At 54.4% G+C, this 21,758-nt stretch overlaps 1 protein-coding gene across 1 annotated transcript in view; it reads right to left on the bottom strand.

Annotated features, from left to right (window-relative positions):
• LOC132832822 (pre-B-cell leukemia transcription factor 2-like) overlaps positions 1-21,758 on the bottom strand; it is a 100,924-nt gene that overhangs the window by 6,388 nt on the left and 72,778 nt on the right. Inside the window, exons 3-8 of the mRNA XM_060850989.1 lie at positions 18,532-18,776; positions 17,789-17,979; positions 16,730-16,865; positions 10,717-10,873; positions 2,028-2,116; positions 1,121-1,210 (exon numbers count right to left, since the gene is read on the bottom strand). Coding sequence (XP_060706972.1) covers positions 1,121-1,210; positions 2,028-2,116; positions 10,717-10,873; positions 16,730-16,865; positions 17,789-17,979; positions 18,532-18,776 — 908 coding nt within the window. The remainder of the gene's footprint in view (positions 1-1,120; positions 1,211-2,027; positions 2,117-10,716; positions 10,874-16,729; positions 16,866-17,788; positions 17,980-18,531; positions 18,777-21,758) is intronic.

Here is a 21,758-nt window from a genome sequence, read left to right as displayed (position 1 = left end):
CGGGACACTTTAGGGCCGATTCATAGAGTCATAGAGATGTACAGCATGAAAACAGACCCTTCGGCCCATGCTGACCCAGATGTCCCAACCCAATCTAGTCCCACCTGCCAGCACCCGGCCCATATCCCTCCAAACCCTTCCTATTCATATACCCATCCAAATGCCTCTTAAATATTGCAATTGCACCAGCCTCCATCACATCCTCTGTCACCTAATTCCATACACGGTCCCTCACCCAAATTCCTATTTTCCCAACCAACCCGTTCAGGGACATCACCACACTCCTGCGGAGCAAGGTGGGACTCGAAGCCGAGCCTCCCGGTCCAGTGGATGGGGACGCTACCGCTGTACCACACGGGGAATAAACCGCACCAGCGCATTGACAAAGCACCTGCGTGAGAGTTTACCGTCTGGGTGCTGGCAGGTGGCTCTAGATTGGGTTGGGATGGGATCTGGCCGCCTTGGACGAACTAGGCCGAAGGGTCTGTTTCCACGCTGTGCATCGCTCTGTGACTCCAAACCGTTTCAGAGTCGTTAGTATCTCACCTCATGGGGAGCAGGGGGGTGGGGCAGCATGGAATGTACGCCTGGGCCCTCCTGGCTCAGAGATCGGGGCACTACTACGCGCCCAGATTACCACAGAACAGGTGGGGCCCGGGAAACGATGGCTGCATTTGTCACCGGCTTCCACAGATGACTAGACAAAACTGATTCTCCACTCCAGTCCCCAACCACCCATCCCCAACCCCTCACTGATCAACTGAAAGCTGGAGGCTGGCGCATTTTATTAAGTGAAGGGCCCAGGGGAGTGAGGTTACAGATCAGCCCCGATCTCACTGAAGGCTGGAGCAGGCTCGACGGGCTGAACGGCCTAGTCCCACCCCTACCCCCCTAGTCCGAATGGTTGGAGAGCAAATAGCTGCTGTGGAGGGAGCAAGAGCCCCCACCCCGGCTCTGAGCTCACTGAACGATCAGGGATGGTCATCCCGAGAGAACGAGACAGGGTGGAACTGCGCAGCCCGGTTCTTTTCAGACACTCTTCATCCCCGGACGGTGCTGCCACCGCACACCCCACCTCCCCCCTCTCCCCCCCCCCCCCCGCGCTGGGAGTTCACCTTACCCTGACATCCCGAGGGCTGTAGATCTGGCTGACGCCCAGGCCTTCCCCGTAGCTCCCAGTCTGGTTCAGGGAGTGACGCAGGGACTCCACCTGTGTGTGGGGAGGGGAGTGGGGGGAACAGGGCGCAAGGTTTAAGACTGGGGGGTCATCAGCGAAGTATCCTGCAGTAACGCCACGCGCGGGAGAGCGAGGGTGCGAACGCGAGATTCCTGACACAGTCTGTACTTTACCATGGCCTCCCCGGCCTACGATACAGGACGCACTCGCACACACCCGAATGAAGCTATCTAGGAGGCATCAGACAATTCACCCTTTAGCCCTGGCCGCGTAACACATCAGAGTGGGGGCATTCGGCCCATCCCGTCCGCCGTCCATCCACAGCATTACGCCTTTTTTTTTGTTCAGCCAATGTTCGCTGTCCTGACAGAAATTACCCAGAGGGCAGCACAGAGTCACTGCTGTGAGTCACATACACAGGCCAGATCAGGTAGATTTGCTTCCCTCGAAAGCACGTCAGTGAACCAGATGGTTCTCGTTTTTTTTCTCTCTCCTGACAAATCAACGTTTTAAATCCGAGATTATTTTTAATTGATTTCAAACTCCCCCGGCTTCCACGGCGGTATTTGAACCAGTCTCTGGATCACCAGTCTGACGGCCTGCCATGTTATGGAGGAGGCGCTCAAAATGGCCGCCTGTTGCCACGACACGCTCCCCTGGGCGGCCATTGCAATCCCGCACACACATGACCTTACATCATAGATAGGTCACCACTAACCCACCCATGCTGTCGTTATTACACACCTCTGGAGCAGGCGGGACTTTGAACCTAACAGCTCCTGGTCCAGAGGTACGGACACTATCGCTGCACCACCAGAGCCAACATTGAGAGAACATGAGCGTTACCAACCTGAGCGCCGGGATATGAATCCCCATTTAACCCTTGCATTCCCATGAACATGTCGCCAGAGCCGGAGAGATTGAACGATCCAGAGGAGCCTTCCGAGAGAGGGGGTGGGGGAGAGAGAGGGAGAGAGAGAGAGAGACAGAGAAAAAAACAGAGAGAGAGACGGACAGATACACAGAGAGAGAGACAGACAGAGGGCGACACAGAGAGAGAGAGAGAGAGAGAGAGAGAGAGACAGAGAGACAGAGAGAGACAGATACACAGAGACAGACAGACAGACAAACCAAGAGCGACAGAGAGAGAGAGAGAGAGAGTGTGACAGATACACAGAGAGAGAGAGAGACAGAGACAGCGACAGGGACAGACAGACAGAGAGATAGAGAGCGACACAGAGGGAGAGCAACACAGACAGAGAGAGAGACAGAGAGAGAGAGAGAGACACAGAGAGAGAGAGAGACAGAGACAGAGAGAGACAGAGAGAGCGTGACACAGAGAGAGACAGACAGATACACAAAAAGAGAGAGAGATAGAGGCAGAGACAGAGAGAGAGAGAGAGAGAGAGAGAGAGTGAGAGAGTGAGGAAATGTCAAGGGCACTGCAGATCAACATCCAGCTTACAAAATGGATTCAGTGTGTAAGATGTTCATCACAGGAGATTTCAACATCAATAATCCCCCACCCACCCAGCCCCATTAGATCCCTGTACTCCAACACATGGTCACTCTGAGACATCAGTTTCACTCAGTGTGCTCTCACCCAGAGATAGGAACTGCCATCAGGTTAGAGTCACCTGCCTGCACACACAGACACGGACACACATCCCACACACAGACAGACAGACAGACACAGTCCCTGCTGTGTCTGCTCACAGCCAGTGACCCACTGAAGCCCCCACGCACCCAGCAAACCGCGCCCACCCCGGGACATTCCAGCTGTCCAAAAGGGGAAAGGGGGGGCACATTTAATGGCCCCAGAAAGAATGCCCCTCATTCCATTATAGATATGTCAGCAGGAACTCGGGTGGGGGGGGGGGGGGGGGGAAGCATGAGAAGGAGGGAGGGAGCATGGGCGAGGGAGGGGGAAAAGGAGAGGGAGTGACCCTACACGATAGAGGGAGGGAGGGAGAGGGAAAGGGCGCAGGTAAGGGAGGGGAGCAGAGGGAGAGAGCATGAGGAGGGAGGGAGGGGGAGGAAGAGTGCATGTGAGGGAGGGAGGGGGATAGGGAGCACGCATGGGAGGGAGGAGGAACGTGTGTGAGGGAGAGGGAAAGCAGGCGAGGAAGGGACAGAGGGGGATAGGGATGACATGAGGGATATATATATAGGGATCGTGCGAGGAAGGGGGATAGGGAGCGAGGGGGGGGATAGGGAGCACGTGACGGGGAGGGAGAGAGATAGGGAGAGAGGGAGGGGAATAGAGAGGGAGGGAGGGAGAGAGGGGAATAGGGAGGGAGGGAGGGAGGGAGGGAAAGAGGAGAATAGTGAGGGAGGGAGGGAGAGAGGGGAATAGTGAGGGAGGGAGGGAGGGAAAGAGGGGAATAGGGAGGGAGGGAGGGAGGGAAAGAGGGGAAGAGGGAGGGAGGGAGGGAGGGAAAGAGGGGAATAGGGAGGGAGGGAGGGAGGGAAAGAGGGGAAGAGGGAGGGAGGGAGGGAGGGAAAGAGGGGAATAGGGAGGGAGGGAAAGAGGGGAATAGGGAGGGAGGGAGGGAAAGAGGGGAATAGGGAGGGAGGGAGGGAGGGAAAGAGGGGAATAGGGAGGGAGGGAAAGAGGGGAATAGGGAGGGAGGGAGGGAGGGAAAGAGGGGAATAGGGAGGGAGGGAAAGAGGGGAATAGGGAGGGAGGGAGGGAAAGAGGGGAATAGGGAGGGAGGGAAAGAGGGGAATAGGGAGGGAGGGAAAGAGGGGAATAGGGAGGGAGGGAGGGAAAGAGGGGAATAGGGAGGGAGGGAAAGAGGGGAATAGGGAGGGAGGGAGGGAAAGAGGGGAATAGGGAGGGAGGGAGGGAGGGAAAGAGGGGAATAGGGAGGGAGGGAAAGAGGGGAATAGGGAGGGAGGGAGGGAAAGAGGGGAATAGGGAGGGAGGGAGGGAGGGAAAGAGGGGAATAGGGAGGGAGGGAAAGAGGGGAATAGGGAGGGAGGGAGGGAGGGAAAGAGGGGAATAGGGAGGGAGGGAAAGAGGGGAATAGGGAGGGAGGGAGGGAAAGAGGGGAATAGGGAGGGAGGGAAAGAGGGGAATAGGGAGGGAGGGAGGGAAAGAGGGGAATAGGGAGGGAGGGAGGGAAAGAGGGGAATAGGGAGGGAGGGAGGGAGGGGAGCGAGTGCAAGGGAAGGAGGGAGAAAAAGGTGAGAAAGAAGAAGGACAGAAGAAAGGATGAGACAGAGAGTCACAGAAGGAAAGAGAGAGAGAGAGAGAGGGTGGAGGAGGGAAAGGTAGAGGATGAGTCAGTGAAGCAGAGATAGCATCAGAGGAGGGAGAGAGGGAGAGGGAGAGACAGTGAAGGGAGAGAGGGAAAGGGGAGAAGGTGAAGGGGTGGGGGAAGAGGGAGAGAGGCGGAGGTAAATGGAGGAAATGCTCACAAATATCCAAGGCACTCCTGCCTGCCTGTATGTGTCTCCGTGTCTGTATGTATACACGTATTAGTGTGCGTGTTTGCGGTACTTAGGACACTCCCCGGAAGGACTCCTGCAGAGATGGCCTGGAACAGAGGAGACTGACCTCCAAATAACCACAGCCACCTTCCTGTGTGTCAGGTATGACTCCAGTCCCTGGAGAGAGTCCCCCGCCCCCGAAACTCACTGAGTCCAGGAGCGCACCGAGATGGATCATTGCTGAAAACTGCTGTGGACATTTGGGAATCAGATGGGCTTTCACCAGCAGTTAATGACTCGACTGAGTTTAAACACCACTATTTGCTATTCTGGGATTTGAACCCGAGATGTAAGCAAATTAACCAAGGCCGTGGTGGGGGCACGTGGAATAGCGTGTTGCAGGTGCGATATCGACTCCGAGGGGCAGAAAGGACAGGTGTGGTGGTAAAAGGAGGGTCAGAGAGGGAGGGAGGGAGGGAGAGAGACAACAGAACGCAGTGATTTCTCTGAAGGCAGCAGATGCTGTGAAACTAAACAGGGCACAGATTCAGAGAGAGGCAGCACACAACTCTGCTCCACCATGAGCCAAGGTCAACCCCAGATATTTTTAAACACATAGTCGGTGCTGATAGCCTTGCTGCCTGTTTTTTTTTCAGACAACTGAATCACAGAAAGCCAACTGGAGCTTCAGCTGAAGGAGGTGGAGAGGCTGCAGACTCGAGGGTCTCAGGAAAGGCAGGTCTTTCACCCTCTGGGTTAAGATAGGATGCTGGGTCAGGTCGGTGTACGTACATACGGACACACACCCACATGGGGACACACACCCACCCAACCACACATGGACACACACCCACACGGACACAAACCCACACCCACATGCCCCCACACACACGTACACACCACACACAGACATGTACACACCACACACAGACACACACACACGGACACGGGGACACACACCCACTCAACTACACACGGGCACACACACACAGACACGGGGACACACACCCACCCAACCACACACGGACGCACACCCACATGGACACGGATACACACCCACATGGACACACACGGACACACCCCCACACGGACACACCCGCCCACCCAACCACACACGTACACAAACACGCCCACCGCCCACACACACACAGACATACGCATACGTACACACCACACAAACATGTATACACCCACACACACATACACACACCCACACCCACACACACGGACACACCCTCACACACATACACACACACCGACACCAACGCACAGATAATCCACTTAGTCTGTACATACCTCGACAAAACAGAGCAATTCCCCATGGTCAATCCACAGTTACCTACACACCCCTGAACACTATGGGACAATTTAGCACGGCCAATCCGCCCTAACCTACACACCTTTGGATTGTGTGAGGAAACCACATCACCCTGAGGCAACCCACACAGACACGGGGAGAATGTGCAAACCCCACACAAAACAGTCGCCCGAGGGTGGGATTGAACCCGGGTCCTTGCCTCTGTGCGGCAGCAGTGCTAACCACTGACCCACCGCGCCATCTTTGACGGAGGGGACCAATCATGGCACAGAACAGGGGCTCAAAGCAGGTGAGTGAGGCACAACCTGGAGCAGAGGGGAGGGCTGTGAGTGAGACAGCGCTGACTGACACCGGGGTGAGGGCGGGGGCCCACACAGACCCTCGGGTATGGCCTCCCGCGCGATGAGGTTGGCACGGGGGGATCCCCAACGCCCACTTTAGATCGTCCGCTCGCAATGTCGTCACCCGGCCAGGAAAATCCGATCGATCCCCATGGTGGGAAAACCGTGGGAACGCTCGGTTCACGGTCCAGCCAAACAGCAGAGTCTCTCCGCCCCAACGCAGCAGCCCGCCACCACAGGGACGCACACAGCTGGGGGAAACCAGCGTGAAACCCCGGACTCTCCCAGCCCACACAGCACCTCAGAAACACCACCCGCTCTGCTGCCGAGGAGACGGGATGACCAATTTATCCACAGCAAGGTCTGATGAACCGGAACGTCACGGGGAATGAGCAGACTGCCTCTGGGTTTTTTTTAAGTTATTCATCTGAGGGATGTGGGGGTCGCTGGTTGGGCGCTGCATTTATTGCCCGTCCCTAGTTGCCCCCCCTTGAGAAGGTGCCGGGGCGGGGGGGGGGGGAGGTGAACTGCCTTCTTGAGTCGCTGCTGCCCACCTGCTGTGGGTTGACCCTCAGTGCCCCTGAGGGAGGGGGAATTCCAGGATTCAGTCCCAGCGTCAGCGAAGGAACGGCCGATGTATTTCCAAGTCGGGACGGTGAGGGGCTTGGAGGGGAACTTGCAGGGAGGGGGGGGGTGGTGGTGTTCCCGCGTACCTGCTGCCCCTTGTCGTTCCGGACGGAAGTGACCGTGGGTTTGGAAGGTGCTGCCTGAGGATCTTTGGTGACTTCCTGCAGTGTGTGTCTCGTAGATGGTACACACTGCTGCTACTGAGTGTGGGTGGGTGGGTGGGGGGGAAGGAGGGAGGGGGTGCTTGTGGGTCTGGAGCCAATCAGGTGGGGGCTGCTTTCTCCAGGATGGTGTTGAGCTTCTCGAGTGTTGTTGGGGCTGCCCCCCATCCAGGGCAAGTGGGGAGTATTCCATCCCACTCCCCTGAGTCGGGCCTTGGAGATGGTGGACAGGCCTTGGGGGAGTCAGGGGGTGGGGTACTCACCGCAGTATTCCACGTCTGGCTCAGTGGCTAGCACTGCTGCCTCACAGTGCCAGGGACCCAGGTACGATCCCAGCCTCTGGTGACTGTGTGGAGTTTGCACGTTCTCCCGTGTCTGCGTGGGTTTCCTCCGGGTGCTCCGGTTTTCACCCACAGTCCAAAGATGTGCGGGTTGGGGGGAGGGGGAGCGAGGTGGTGGTTGGGGGAGGGAGGGGGAGGGGGGGGGTGCGAGGGAGGGGGATGGGGGTGCGAGGGAGGGGAGCGAGGGAGCGAGTGGGGGGGGGAGGAGGAGGGGGGAGCGAGGTGTGGGGAGCGTGGGAGGAGGGAGCAAGGGAGGGAGGGGAGGGGGAGGAGAGGATCAAGGGAGGGTGGAGATGGGAGGGGGAGGGTGGGCGAGGGGGAGGAGGGGGGAGGGAAGGTGGAGGGGGGGAGGAGGGGAGCAAGGGAGGATGGAGGGGGTGAAGGTGAGATGTGGGACAATAGACATAGCAGAGGGTAAAAGAGCTGGAAACGAGGGGTGGGAGGTAAGAGACTGAGCAGAGGGAGTGTGTGTGGGACAGGGAGGCAGAGACCTGGGGCAGGTTTGGGGTGAGGAGGGAGGTACAGGAGAAACCCGATGGAGGTGGAGACAGGGGACAGGAGGTACATCGAGGGGAAACGCAGACACCACGATCGAGAACGAGCAGGAAGGAGCACCGACTCGCAGGGACGTACAGCTCACCACCAGCAAGACCCTCGCCATTACAACCCCCATCAGCCACTCTCGCCCACCACCTTCACCGCCATGGTTGGGGGGGGGGGGGGGGTGCTGGGAGACTGCCACAGAGGAACCACCATTCGCTAAAGACCCAGCCTTTCCCCCAACCCCAGGGCAAGCTGAGGTACCTCCCCTGGAAATCTCCAGCCCCTTCTCCCATTCCTTCCCCGCTCTACCCCCCCCCCCCCCAACACCCACCACCTCCCCACACACTGTCGTTCTTCCCTCCACGCCCCCCCCACCTCCCAAATCTGAGGTCCCCTCTCCCCTGGTCTGATGGAGCCAAGGCAGATCAGTCAGCCCAGAGCCCCTCTCCGGTCGAATCGCGGTGGGGTGGGTGGGTGGGGGGAGTCTGTGTTCTGTCGCCAACCCACTGGGAACTGGCAGGAAAAAAACGGCAGGGGGGGGTGGGGAACAGAGGGAGAGAGAGAGAGAGAGCGAGCCTGTTGGGAGGGAGGGTGGTCACTAACTTGGCACAGAGCCACTCCCTGGGATGGGATGGGAACAAGGACTGCTTCTGCCCCATCAAGGGGTCATAACCACGCCCAGGGCTGCCCCAGGACAAGGGCAGACCCCTGCTGGGTGAACCAAGGTGGGCACCGCGGCTGCGTAGAGGAACCCTCTCTCTCTCATGGTTTGCAAACGCGGGGAGTGGAGGTGGTGGTGGAGGGGGTCTCCGAGAATGAGAAACGGGGGACACCGGGCAGCACTCTGGGCTGGGCAAGGTCCCGCGGTTATTAGAAGGACCTATGCCAAGGTCAGAAAGCTAGGCCTTGGATCAGTAAGGAGATGCATAGCTCAGTCTGTGCACAGATAAACACTGTCCCTCATTGGGCCGGAGATAGCTCTCTCCTCCCCCCCACCCCACCCCCCCCCCCTTCAGAACCACATGGTAAAGCCTAAGGCAGCTCCCAGCTTCCACAAGGTTACTGCAGGGGCAGGGCAGCTGCTCCACACCGGTGCTCAGAGAGACGGTGGGGCCCACCTCTCTCCTGCACCTCCCCTCCTCACCCCCAGCCTCTCCTGCTCCGGGCTTCAAAAGGGGGACAAAAAGAATAAACTTCTCTTTAAAAAAAATAGCCCGAGGAGGAATGAGGCAGCTTTCGGCTCAGTGGGTCCAAGGAACACTGGCCTCCACAGCTGGGGTGGGGAGTACAGGGAGGGAGGGAGAGACAGTGATGCAGGACAGGGCTGGGGGGACACAGCACCAGAGAAACAGATAGAGAGAGAGAGAGAGCGAGCGAGAGAGAGAGAGAGCGAGAGACAGTGCGAGCGAGTGTGCGAAAGAGAGAGAGAAGAAAGAGAGTGCACGTGAGTGGGTGCGAGAGAGAGAGAGAGGAAAGTGAGAGTGCGAGAGTGCGATAGAGAGAGAGAGAGAGAAAGAGAAAGAATGAGAGAGCATGCGCCAGAGAGAGCGAAAACGAGAGAGTGCGTACGCCAGAGTGAAAGACAGCGCACAAGAGATAGAGTGTGTGTGAGAGAGAGAGTGCGAGAGAGAGCACAAAAGAGACATCATGCACGAGACAGAGAGAGAGCATGAATGAGAGAGAAAGAGAGAGGGAGGGAGAGCATGCATGAGAGAGAAAGAGATCACATGAGAGCCAGAGCGCACGAGAGAGAGAGAGAGAGAGAGAGAGAGAGAGAAAGCAAGGAAGGAAGGTGGAAATAATTTGCAGCGATAATGGGGGCGGGGAGTGGGGAGTGAGACAAGGAGAAAGGAAGAGTGAAGGGAGAGGTCGTACGATGGGAATTGTGAGGGAGGAACAAGATGGGACTTTGTGAGCAAAGGGCAGAGTGCTCATTACAGTATCCCTAGTGTGCGTGCAGGCAGGCCATTCAGCCCATTGAGTCAACACTGACCCTCCAAACAGCGTCCCACCCAGACCCTGTGACCCGGCATTTTCCACGGCCAGTCCACCCTAATCTTTGGACTGTGGGAGGACAGCAGAGCACCCAGAGGAAACCCACGCAGATGTGGGGAGAACGTACAAGCTCCACACAGACAGTCATCCCCTAGGGGGGAATCAAACCCGGGTCCCTGGTGCCGTTCGGCAGCAGTGCTAACCATGCCCACATTCTCGCTTCCAGATATTCCCGCAAGTTCAGCGAGTGACCAAAACTCCCAAGCAGGCGCTAGGCTAAGGGACAGAGCCTGGCAAATGCAGCGGATGTCATGGTGGAACGGGATGGGGCTGACGTTTGGGGGGGGGGTGGGCTAACGCAATAGAGAGGACGGGGAAAAAGCCAACAGCACCGCGGGCAGGAGGGAGAGAAAAAAAAACCCGAGAGGTGAGGCCGATGCACAAACAGAGGGAGCGCTGCGGAGGGAGCTGGGTGGAGAGACTACATTAAAGCGGGAGCAATGGGCCAGGCCTGACAGGAGGGCAGAGTCAGCACGCGAGAGGTAGTGATCACAAGGTGGAATATTTTGAAAAAACAAAACAAACAAAAAGAAAAACCTGCGGTGCCTCAGATCGGTCGGTCCGGCTAACGCTGCCCAGGAGGGTCATCGACCCGACCGGGTCCTCGTTCGGCTTTCCTTTCTCTCTTTTTGTTTTATTTCTTTTTGCTCAAACCCTCTTGCTGTTGAAGGAGTGACAGTGAGTAGAGAGGAGACTGTCAGTTGCGTTAGCGGCCTACCTGCAGAGGTGGGAGTGGTGGGCGAGTTTGCCTGGCTGTTCTGGGAGGCAGCAGTTGCACTGACGGCCGTCTTAACAGCGTAAATGTTAGCCTCCTCCTGGAACTTACCAATGTTCTTCTTATAGCGGATTCGCTTGTTTCCAAACCAGTTGGACACCTGAATGGGAGGGGAGGGGGGGAAACGGAGGGAGCAACGTCACCAGGCCGTGTCTTCGCAACCCCCTCCCCCACCCTCCCCCTCCCCACCACACTCACACGCACACACACCCCAAAGGCCTGCCAAGGCTCGGCACATCGATTCGGCAAAGACCTCCCCCCCCCACACCCCCTACCGTCAACCCAACCCCCACAAATTCCCCACCTCCGAGCTGAGCCCCAATCCCCCACGTGACACGGGCCATTGTGGTCCTGCAGAGAGAGAGAGAGAGAGAGAAGGTGTCGGATTACCTCATCGCACAATGGTCGACCCAACGCAGAGTGGAGATGGACAGCACAGAATCAGACCCTTCGGTCCAATGTGTCCACGCCGACCAGAAATCCTAACCCAATCTAGTCCCATTTGCCAGCATGTACTCATTCAGATACCTTTTAATGTTGTTAATTGTACCAGCCTCCCCCACATCCTCTGGCAGCTCATTCCATATATGTACCACCCTCTGTGTGAAAAAGTTGCCCCTTAGGTCTCTTTTATAGCTTTCCCCTCTCACCCTAAACCTATGCCCCTCTAGTTCTGAACTCCCCGACCCCAGGGAAAAGACTTTGTCTATTTATCCTATCAATGCTCCTCATGATTTTGTGAATTTCCCATAACCAGGATCTGAGATGGCTTATAAGGTCACCCCTCAGCCTCTGACGCTCCAGGAAAATAGCCCCAGCCTGTTCAGCCTCTCCCTGTAGCTCAGATCCTCCAACCCTGGCAACATGCTTGTAAATCTTTTCTGAACCCTTTCAAGTTTCACAACATCCTTCCGATAGGATAGGAAGGAGACCAGAAATGCATGCAGTGTTCCAACAGTGGCCTAACCAATGTCCCTTATAGCCGGAACATGACCTCCCAACTCCTGTACTCAATACTCTGACCAATAAAGGAAAGCATACCAATCGCCTTTTTCACTATCCTATCTACCTGCGACTCCACTTTCAAGGAGCTGTGAACCTGCACTCCAAGGTCTCTTTGTTCAGCAACACTCCCTCAGACCTTACCATTAAGTGTATACGTCCTTTTTTGATTTGCTTTCCCAAAATGCAGCACCTCACATTGGTCTAAACTAAACTCCATCTGCCACTCCTTGGCCCATTGGCCCATCTGGTCAAGATCCCGTTGTACTCTGAGGTAATTTTCTTTGCTGTCCATTATGAAAGTCTTCCCCCACCCTGTCCCGATTTCCTCCTCCCACCCCACCTGCCTCCATCCCCTCACCTCCCCTCCCCCTTCTCCCTCTCACACTCCCGTAACCAGGATCCAAGATGGCTTCCACACCATGTGAGTGCTTGCGAGCTCCCTCCAGTCGATCTAACTCCAGAATTACTTATAACCATTCTACATCTTTAAATGTAAACTCTGAATCTGTGTTAAAAAAAATAAAATGACTAGCAATGCTCTTTTAGGAACGGGCTTCCCAGCCTCAATCTGCACTGACCTTGCTAATGTCAAGTGTTACGTAACCCTGCGTACCTCTGCCTTAGGCTTTCTGTCCTGTGTGCCCTTGCTTCCTATGATCTGCCCGTGCTGCTCGTAAGCAAAGCTTTTCACTGTACTCTGGTACACTTGACAATGAATCGAGTCAACCAAGTCTCTGACTAGGCCCCTGTGATGTCCGCACCATTCCCCTGTTCTAGAATCATGGCAACAGGGGGGCTGATTGGCCACACAGTCGGATCAACCACAAAACGCCTCCCACCCATTAACAGGCGTGCCCCACCTCACCCCGCGCCCTCCCCTAACTCGGCCCGACAAAGAGGACTGACTTCTGACTATGGACCATCAGTTCCAGCGTCTCCGATCCCAGACGTCCCTTCTCTCTTTACCTCCCCACGTCCTGCCCCGGTCCAGTGCCACCCAAACGACTTTTTCTGTTAATCAAGAACTTCAGCAGAGAGAGAGAAAAAGAAACAAAACACGTTTGGACCAAACCGGGGAAAAAGGAGGCAAGAGGCACCCAGGTGGGAGAGAGAGACCTTTCCCCCACGGGGTTAAGGGTCGGAGCCGAGGTTGGGAGGGAGGGAGGAGACAGCGTTCCTGTCCATCCCCATCCCTCAGGAATCAGGCTCCAAAGGGTGGGGGGGAAAGAGTGACTCCAAAATGAGCGATAGAATGGATCCAGTCCACCCTTCTTGTCTTTGGTGAATCCACCCTTCCCCACCCCATCCAATGGAGAGACTGGATCACAACAGATCACCACCTTCAGGGGGAGAGAGGGGGTTACTGGATCATAACAGATCACCACCCACACGGGGGAGAGAGAGGGGGAACTGGATCACAACAGATCACCACCTTCACGGGAGGGGGGACCAGATCACAACAGATCACCACCTTCAGGGGGGAGAGAAGGGGAACTGGGGAACTGGATCACAACAGATCACCACCTGCACAGGGGGAGGGGGGAACTGGATCACAATAGATCTCCACCTGAAGGTGGAGTGAGGGGGGGAACTGGATCACAACAGATCACCACCTTCAGAGGGGGGGGGGGAGAGAGGGGGAACTGGATCACAACAGATCACACCTTCACGGGGAGAGGGAGGGAACTGGATCGCAACAGATCACCACCTTCGGGGGGGGGGGGGGGAACTGGATCACAACAGATCACCGCCCCCACAGGATCAGGGGGTTGGTGGGAGGGACTGGATCAGGAGTGAGCTGAGGGAGAGACTGGCTGGAATGCCTTGTTTTGATTGTGCCTGGTCTCCTGATGGCTGGAGATTAGCAAACCCTGAAGGAATGTGTGCCATTTCCCTTGCTGCTCTTGTCGACGTTAAGTTCCAGTCACTTTGTAATGATGCACAAGCCCCGACAAACCCCGCCACCACAGTATTCAACGCCGGTGAAACTCCTTCCACCGAACCGAACTCCTATCGGTGAGTCCTCTGGAAAACCTCTACAGTGAGAGCATTAACTACCTCTGCACCACCCTGGGGCTAAATGTCCTCCCAGGCTGTCGAAAACAATTCCACCCAGTGCAAGCGGATTGGAAGGGATTTAGCCCGAATCCGTGAGGGATCTTGGTGTCGGGAACGAAACGAGGACTTCCCTCGTGCAGCTCTTCCCTGTGTATGGAAAGTAAACCTGGCATCTACGACATCTGCTTCAGCGGAACGCTAACACCAACGTTAGGATGACCGTCTGGGGAAGGGTCACCGGAAAGTCAACTCACGATTTCTCTTCGCAGATGGAGCCAGGCTAGCTGAGCTGTTCCAGCAACGCCTGACCTTTATATCTGCGTCTGCGTAGGGGCAGGTGGGAGTTTCACTCGGTAACGCTACATTCCAATGGTTTACAACTGGTGAACTGAATGTCTAACACCTTGTCATGAATGGCAGCACACAGCAGCTGGTCCCTGCTTTTAGACTAGCCTTGGTGCGGACTGGGGAACCATGTGCACCGTTAAAACATTTACAGAGTCATTCAGCACAGAAGCAGTCCCTTCGGTCCAACCAATCCATGCCAACCATCATCCCAAACTAAACGAGTCCCATCTGCCTGCTCCTGTTCCCTATCCCTCCAAACCTTTCCCATTCATGTCCCTATCCAAGTGGCTTTTAAACACCACCTCTCCCTCTGGATGTTTACACCACACCCGAACCACACTCTGTGTAAAGGCAGTTGCCCCTCACGCCCTTTTTAAATCTCTCTCCTCTCGCCTGACAAATCCAGCCACTAGTCTTGAAATCCCCAGCCCAGGGAAAAGACACCCAGAGACCTGGGTTCAATTCCCACCCCACCACCTCAGGCAACTGTCTGTGTGGAGTTTGCACATTCTCCCCGTGTCTGTGTGGGTTTCCTCCCACAGCCCAAAAACGTGCAGGTTAGGGTGGATTGGCCACGCTAAATTGCCCCATTGTGTTAGGTGAAGGGGTAAATGTAGGGGAATGGGTCTGGGTGGGTTGCTCTTCGGAGGGTCGGTGTGGACTTGTTGGGCCGAAGGGCCTGTTTCCACACTGTAAGTGATCTAATTATCTAATCTAATCAAAACCTTGAACTGAGCGATGACTCTGGGTCTACACTTACGCGGAGATCCCCAAGTGCCAGAATACTGGAGGATACTAAATGTTGTCCCCTTGTTCAAGAAGGGGAGTAGAGACAGCCCTGGTAATTATAGACCAGTGAGCCTTACTTCGGTTGTGGGTAAGGTGTTGGAAAAGGTTATAAGAAATAAGATTTATAATCGTCGAGAGAGGAATAATTGGATTAGGGATAGTCAACACGGTTTTGTGAAGGGTAGGTCGTGCCTCACAAACCTTACTGAGTTCCTTGAGATGGTGACCAATCAGGTGGATGAAGGCAAGGCGGTTGATATGGTGCATTTGGATTTCAGTAAGGCATTTGATAAGGTTCCCCACGGTAGGCTATTGTAGAAAATACATAAGCCTGGGATTGAGGGTGATTTAGTGGTTTGGATCAGTAATTGGCCAGCAGAAAGACAGAGGGTGGTGGTTGACGGGAAATGTTCATCCTGGAGTTCAGTTACTTGTGGTGTACCACAAGGGTCGGTGTTGGGTCCACTGCTGTTCGTCATTTTTATAAATGACCTGGATGAGGGCGTAGAAGGGTGGGTTAGTAAATTTGCGGTGACACTAAGGTCGGTGGTGTTGTGATTAGTGATGAAGGATGTTATAGGTTACAAAGTGATATAGATAAGCTGCAAAGCTGGGCTGAGAGGGGGAAAATGGAGTTTATGTAGAAAAGTATGAGGTGATTCACTTTGGAAGGAGTAACCGTAATGCAAAGTACTGGGCTAATGGTAAGATTTTTGGTAGTGTAGATGAGCAGAGAGATCTCGGTGTCCATGTACACAGATCCCTGAAAGTTGCCACCCAGGTTGATCGGGTTGTTAAGAAGGCAGACAGTGTTTTAGCTTTTATTGGGAGAGAGATTGAGTTTCGGAACCAGGAGGTCATGCTGCAGCTGTACAAAACTCTGGTGCGGCTGCACTTGAGAGTATTGTGTACAGTTCTGGTCACCGCATTATAGGAAGGACATGAAAGCTTTAGAAAGGGTGCAGAGGAGATTTACCAGGACATACCTGGTATGGAGGGAAGGTCTTACGAGGAAAGACTGAAGGACTTGAGGCTGTTTTCATTAGAGAGAAGGTTGAGAGGTGACTTAATTGTGAGATATAAGATAATCAGAGGGTTAGATAAGGTGGACAGTGAGAGACTTTTTCTTCAGATGGTGATGGCTAGCACGAGGAGACATAGCTTTAAATTGAGGGGTGATAGATAGAGGACAGATGTCAGAGGTAGTTTCTTTACTCAGAGAGTAGTAGGGGCGGGGAATGCCCTGCCTGCAACAGTAGGAGACTCACCGACATTAAGGGCATTTAAATGGGCATTGGAAAGGCATATGGACAAGAATGGAATAGCGTAGGTTAGAGAAGCTTCAGGTTAGCTTCACAGATCGGAACAGCATCGAGGGCCAAAGGGCCTATATAGCGCTGGAATATTCTATGTTCTTAACACACCCTCCTCAGAAAAACCAGCTTTCTTTCAGATATCCGTGCTAAAGGAATTACGTCTTCTCTCTCTCTCTCTCTCGCTCCCTCGGGCTCAAAACCCACCTGGAGATCTCTCCTGAACGTTCTCGGACGGACGCGAGCCATGCAATGTTGACACATCCAGTTGAAGAAATTCAACATTATATTAATAATAAAAAAAAGAACAAAATCGCACGCTGGAAACGAAACGCGGCAGGAAATCGGAGGCCCAGGGACCGCAGCATCAGGCACACACAACAATCACAAGACAGAAGGTACCTGTGAGAAGGCTAAATGGGTCTAACCTGTGATACACTGACCTGCGATACAGTGATACCACACTTCTTTGCCAGCTCCTCCTTGGCCTCCTCACTGGGGTAAGGGTTACTCAGGTGGGAGTAGAAGTACTCGTTCAGGATCTCTGTCGCCTGTTTGCTGAAGTTCCGTCTCTTCCGCCTGGAGAAAGGTGGGAAAGGTCACACAGGACTGGGGGAGGGGAGCGAGCGAGCCAGCCAGTGCGAGATCCGTTAGGTGGGGGACGTGGGAGGGGTGTGCTCACTCGCTCAGCGGACACCGTCACGGGGTGGGGGTGAGTGAGCACAGAGCTCCCGAGGGGGTCACTGTACCATGATGGCACGGCCAGCCATGAATCAGCGGGGCATGAGGCCACACACCGGGTGGTCCGGGAAAATTAACCAGCCCCAATCCCAATCCCAAGGGCAAGCCCGGAGCGGGCCTTCACCCCATCAGGCTGGTCAGGAATCGCCACGACAGCACCCTTCCCCCACCCCCCTCCCTATCCCGTCCCTGCCCCACCCCCATCGCCCTTGGCACTCCGTCCTTCCATTCACCTCCTCCACCCTCCCCCGGGATAAAACAATACAACCGCACAGCTCCTGCATCCCACTCCCACACCGCCTACCCCCGGCCTGTTCCCCAGCCCTGCACCGTGACCCCCTCCCCACCCCCATACCTTCACCCCGCCCCTCTCCTCCCTCCGATCTCCCGGAACTCCGGACAACCTCCCCTCAGCCCCTTCCAACTCCCCGTCCACTCCCACGGCCCATCGTCTCGTTCTGTTCCCATTCCCTCTTTCGCTCCCCATGTGCCCCCCTCCTCCCACCCCCTTCTCGCTCCCCTTCCTCACTCCCTCTATCCCCCCACTCACTCCGTTCCTCCCTCCCTCCCTCCCCTCACTCACTCCATTCCCTCCCTCTCTCTCCCCCCCACTCACACTGTTCGCTCGCTCCCTGCACACCCCACCTCCCACCCAACACTGGGCAGTTCCTGGAACCGATGCTTGATCCCTAACCAGGGCGAGGTGGGAAGGGCGACGGTCGATGCAGCCTCCCGTGAGTTCCCGCGGGATGCGGACTGACCTGGCGTCCAGGAACCGGGAGCGGAGGATCATCACTGCCTCGCACGTGCTCTGCTTCAGCTGCATCTGGATGGAGCTGAATTTCCGATGGATGATCCCGACCATGCGCTCGATCTCCTTCGGGGAGATGGGGCGCGTCCGGCTCTGCTCCCGCAGCAAGTTCATCACGTGGGTCGTGAATTCACTGCAGGCCTGCGACGGGAAGGTGGTGAGGGGTGGGGAGGGAGAGAGAGAGAGAGAGCGAGCAAGGGTCAAACACCCCAGCCAAGGTCAGACATTGCTACGGCCCCTCCGTGCCCGGGTCAACGGTACCCACATGGATCGCCGCATCCGGCATCCGGAGCCCAGCACAGTGCAGGGACAGAGAGAATCAAGGCAGAGCACACAGCGGGACTAAAGCAAAGGGAGCTTTACTCTGTATCTAACCCTGTGCTGTCCCTGTCCTGGGAGTGTTTGATGGGGACAGTGTAGAGAGAGCTTTACTCTGTATCTAACCCCGTGCTGCCCCTGTCCTGGGAATATTTGATGGGGGACAGTGTAGAGGTAACTTTATTCTGTATCTAACCCCGTGCTGTCCCTGTCTCTGGGAGTGTTTGATGGGGACAGTGTAGAGGGTGCTTTACTCTGTATCTAACCCCATGCTGTCCTTATTCTGGGAGTGTTTGATGGGGGGGCAGGGTGCCCCTCCGCGGTGGGGGCTGGGGATAGCGGTGACCGAGCCCATTGCTGGTTGCCCCAGGTTACCTGTTCGTATTTCTCCAGCTCAGTGTGGTAGATTTGCCGGATCTGTGCCAGTTTGGCTCGGTAATCCGAGTGCTCGATCGAGTTGTCAGGGGAGACCCCACCGGACGCTGCAGCTGCCGCAGCGGCTGCTGCCGATCCCCCACCTTTCTCAGGACCCGCTACACCTTCGGCCAACAGCATGTTATCCAGTCGCATCAGCTGAGGATCCACCGGCTCCTCCTCCTGGCTGCTCCGGATACTCAGACCTGCGGGCACAAAGGCCAACTCCCGTTAGCTCCGAGGAAACCCGCCGGCAAACGGCAGGCGTGAGGGACCCTGTGGGAGCCACCGTGTGGAGAAGCCAGGGTTAGACTGGTTATAAATCCCACAATGCGCTGGTTACAAATCCCAAACGTGCCGGTTACAAATCCAACAACACACCGATTCCAAATCCCACAACGCCAGGGTACAAATCTCACAACGTATTGGTTACAAATTGCACAATGCGCTGATTACAAATCCCACAATGCCAGGTGACAAATCCTACAATGCATTCTTTACAAATCCCACAACACGCTCGTCACAAATCCCACAATGCACTATTTACAAATCCCACAACGCACTGGTTACAAATCCCACAACACGCTCGTCACAAATCCCACAATGCACTATTTACAAATCCCACAATGCACTATTTACAAATCCCACAATGCCAGGTTATAAATCCCACAACACGCTGATTACAAATCCCACAGCACGCTGGTCACAAATCCCACAATGCACTATTTACAAATCCCACAATGCCAGGTTATAAATCCCACAACACGCTGATTACAAATCCCACAACACGTGGGTTACAAGTCCCACTACGTGCTGGTTACAAATCTAACGCACTGGTTACAAATTCCACAATGCCGGATTCCAAATTCCACAATGCACTGGTTACAAATCGCAAAATGCCAGGTTACAAATTCCACAACGCGCTGGTTACAAATCCCACAACGCGTTGGTTACAAATCCCAGAACACGCTGGTTACAAATCCCATAACGTGCTGGTTACAAATCCCAGAACACGCTGGTTACAAATCCCATAACGCGTTGGTTACAAATCTCAGAACACGCTGGTTACAAATCCCATAACGCGCTGGTTACAAATCCCACAACGCGCTGGTTACAAATCCCACAACGCGCTGGTTACAAATCCCACAATGCGCTGGTTACAAATTCGACAACGCGCTGGTTACAAATCCCATAATGCACTGGTTACAAATCCCACAATGCTAGGTTCCAAATTCCATAATGCGCTGGTTACAAATCGCAAAATGCCAGGTTACAAACCCCACAACTCGCTGGTTACAAATCCCACAACGCGTTGGTTACAAATCCCACAACGCGTTGGTTACAAATCCCACAACGCGTTGGTTACAAATCCCAGAACACGCTGGTTACAAATACCAAAACACGCTGGTTACAAATCCCAGAACACGCTGGTTATAAATCTCACAATGCGCTGGTTACAAATCCCACAACATGCTGGTTACGAATCTCAGAACGCGCTGGTTACGAATCCCACAATGCGCTGGTTACGAATCCGAAAACGCGCTGGTTATGAATCCCAAAACACGCTGGTTACAAATCCCAGAACACGCTGGTTACAAATCCCAGAACACGCTGGTTATAAATCTCACAGCGCGCTGGTTACAAATCCCACAACGCGCTGGTTATGAATCCCACAACGCACTGGTTACGAATCCCACAACGCACTGGTTACAAATCCAACGACACACTGATAACAAATCCCACAGGGTACAATTCACACAACGCATTGGTTACAAATCGCACAAAGCGCTGTTTACAAATCCCAAAACACGCTGGTTATAAATCTCACAACGCGCTGGTTACAAATCCCACAACGCTCTGGTTACAAATCCCACAACGCGCTGGTTACGAATCCCACAACGCGCTGGTTACGAATCCCACAACGCGCTGGTTACGAATCCCACAACACGCTGGTTACAAATCCAACGACACACTGATAACAAATCCCACAGGGTACAATTCACACAACGCATTGGTTACAAATCGCACAAAGCGCTGTTTACAAATCCCAAAACACGCTAGTTACAAATCCCAGAACACGCTGGTTACAAATCCCAGAACACGCTGGTCATAAATCTCAACGCGCTGGTTACAAATCCCACAACGCGTCGGTTACAAATCCCAAACACGTCGGTTACAAATCCCAAACACGTCGGTTACAAATCAAACAACACACTGATAACAAATCCCACAACGCTAGGGTACAATTCACACAACGCATTGGTTACAAATCGCACAAAGCGCTGGTTACAAATCCCACAATGCGTTGGTTACAAATCGCAGAATGCCAGGTTACAAATTGCAGAATGCCAGGTTACAAATCCCACAATGCACTGGTTACAAATTGCAAAATGCCAGGTTACAAATCCCACAATGCGCTGGTTACAAATCCCACAATGCATTGGTTACAAATCGCACAATGCACTGGTTACAAATTGCAAAATGCCAGGTTACAAATTCCGCAACGCGCTGGTTACAAATGCCACAACGCGCTGGTTACAAATTGCAAAATGCCAGGTTACAAATTCCACAACGCGCTGGTTACAAATCCCAGAACATGCTGGTTACAAATCCCACAACGCGCTGGTTACAAATCCCACAACGCGCTGGTTACAAATCCCACAACACGCTGGTTACAAATCCCACAATGCTAGGTGACAAATCCTACAATGCACTCTTTACAAATCACACAACGCCAGGTTACAAATCCCACAACACGCTGGTTACAAATCCCACAATGCTAGGTGACAAATCCTACAATGCACTCTTTACAAATCACACAACGCCAAGTTACAAGTCCCACAACGTGCTGGTTACAAATCTAACTCACTGGTTACAAATTCCACAATGCTAGGTTCCGAATCCCAATATGCTTTGGTTACAAATCCCACAATGCACTGGTTACAAATCACAAAATGCCAGGTTACAAATCCCACAATGCGCTAGTTACAAATCCCACAACATACTGGTTACAAATCCCACAATGCCAGGTGATAAATCCTAAAATGCACTCTTGACAAATCCCACAATGCCAGGTTACAAATCCCACAACGCACTGCTTACAAATCCCACAACGCACTGCTTACAAATCCCACAACGCCAGGTGACAAATCCCATAACACGCTGGTTACAAATCTCACAACGCACTG

Source organism: Hemiscyllium ocellatum, chromosome 35, assembly GCF_020745735.1.
Source record: "Hemiscyllium ocellatum isolate sHemOce1 chromosome 35, sHemOce1.pat.X.cur, whole genome shotgun sequence".
NCBI lineage: Eukaryota > Metazoa > Chordata > Chondrichthyes > Orectolobiformes > Hemiscylliidae > Hemiscyllium > Hemiscyllium ocellatum.
Note: the sequence above shows the minus strand (reverse complement) of the source record. Positions and strands in the feature narration are given on the sequence as shown.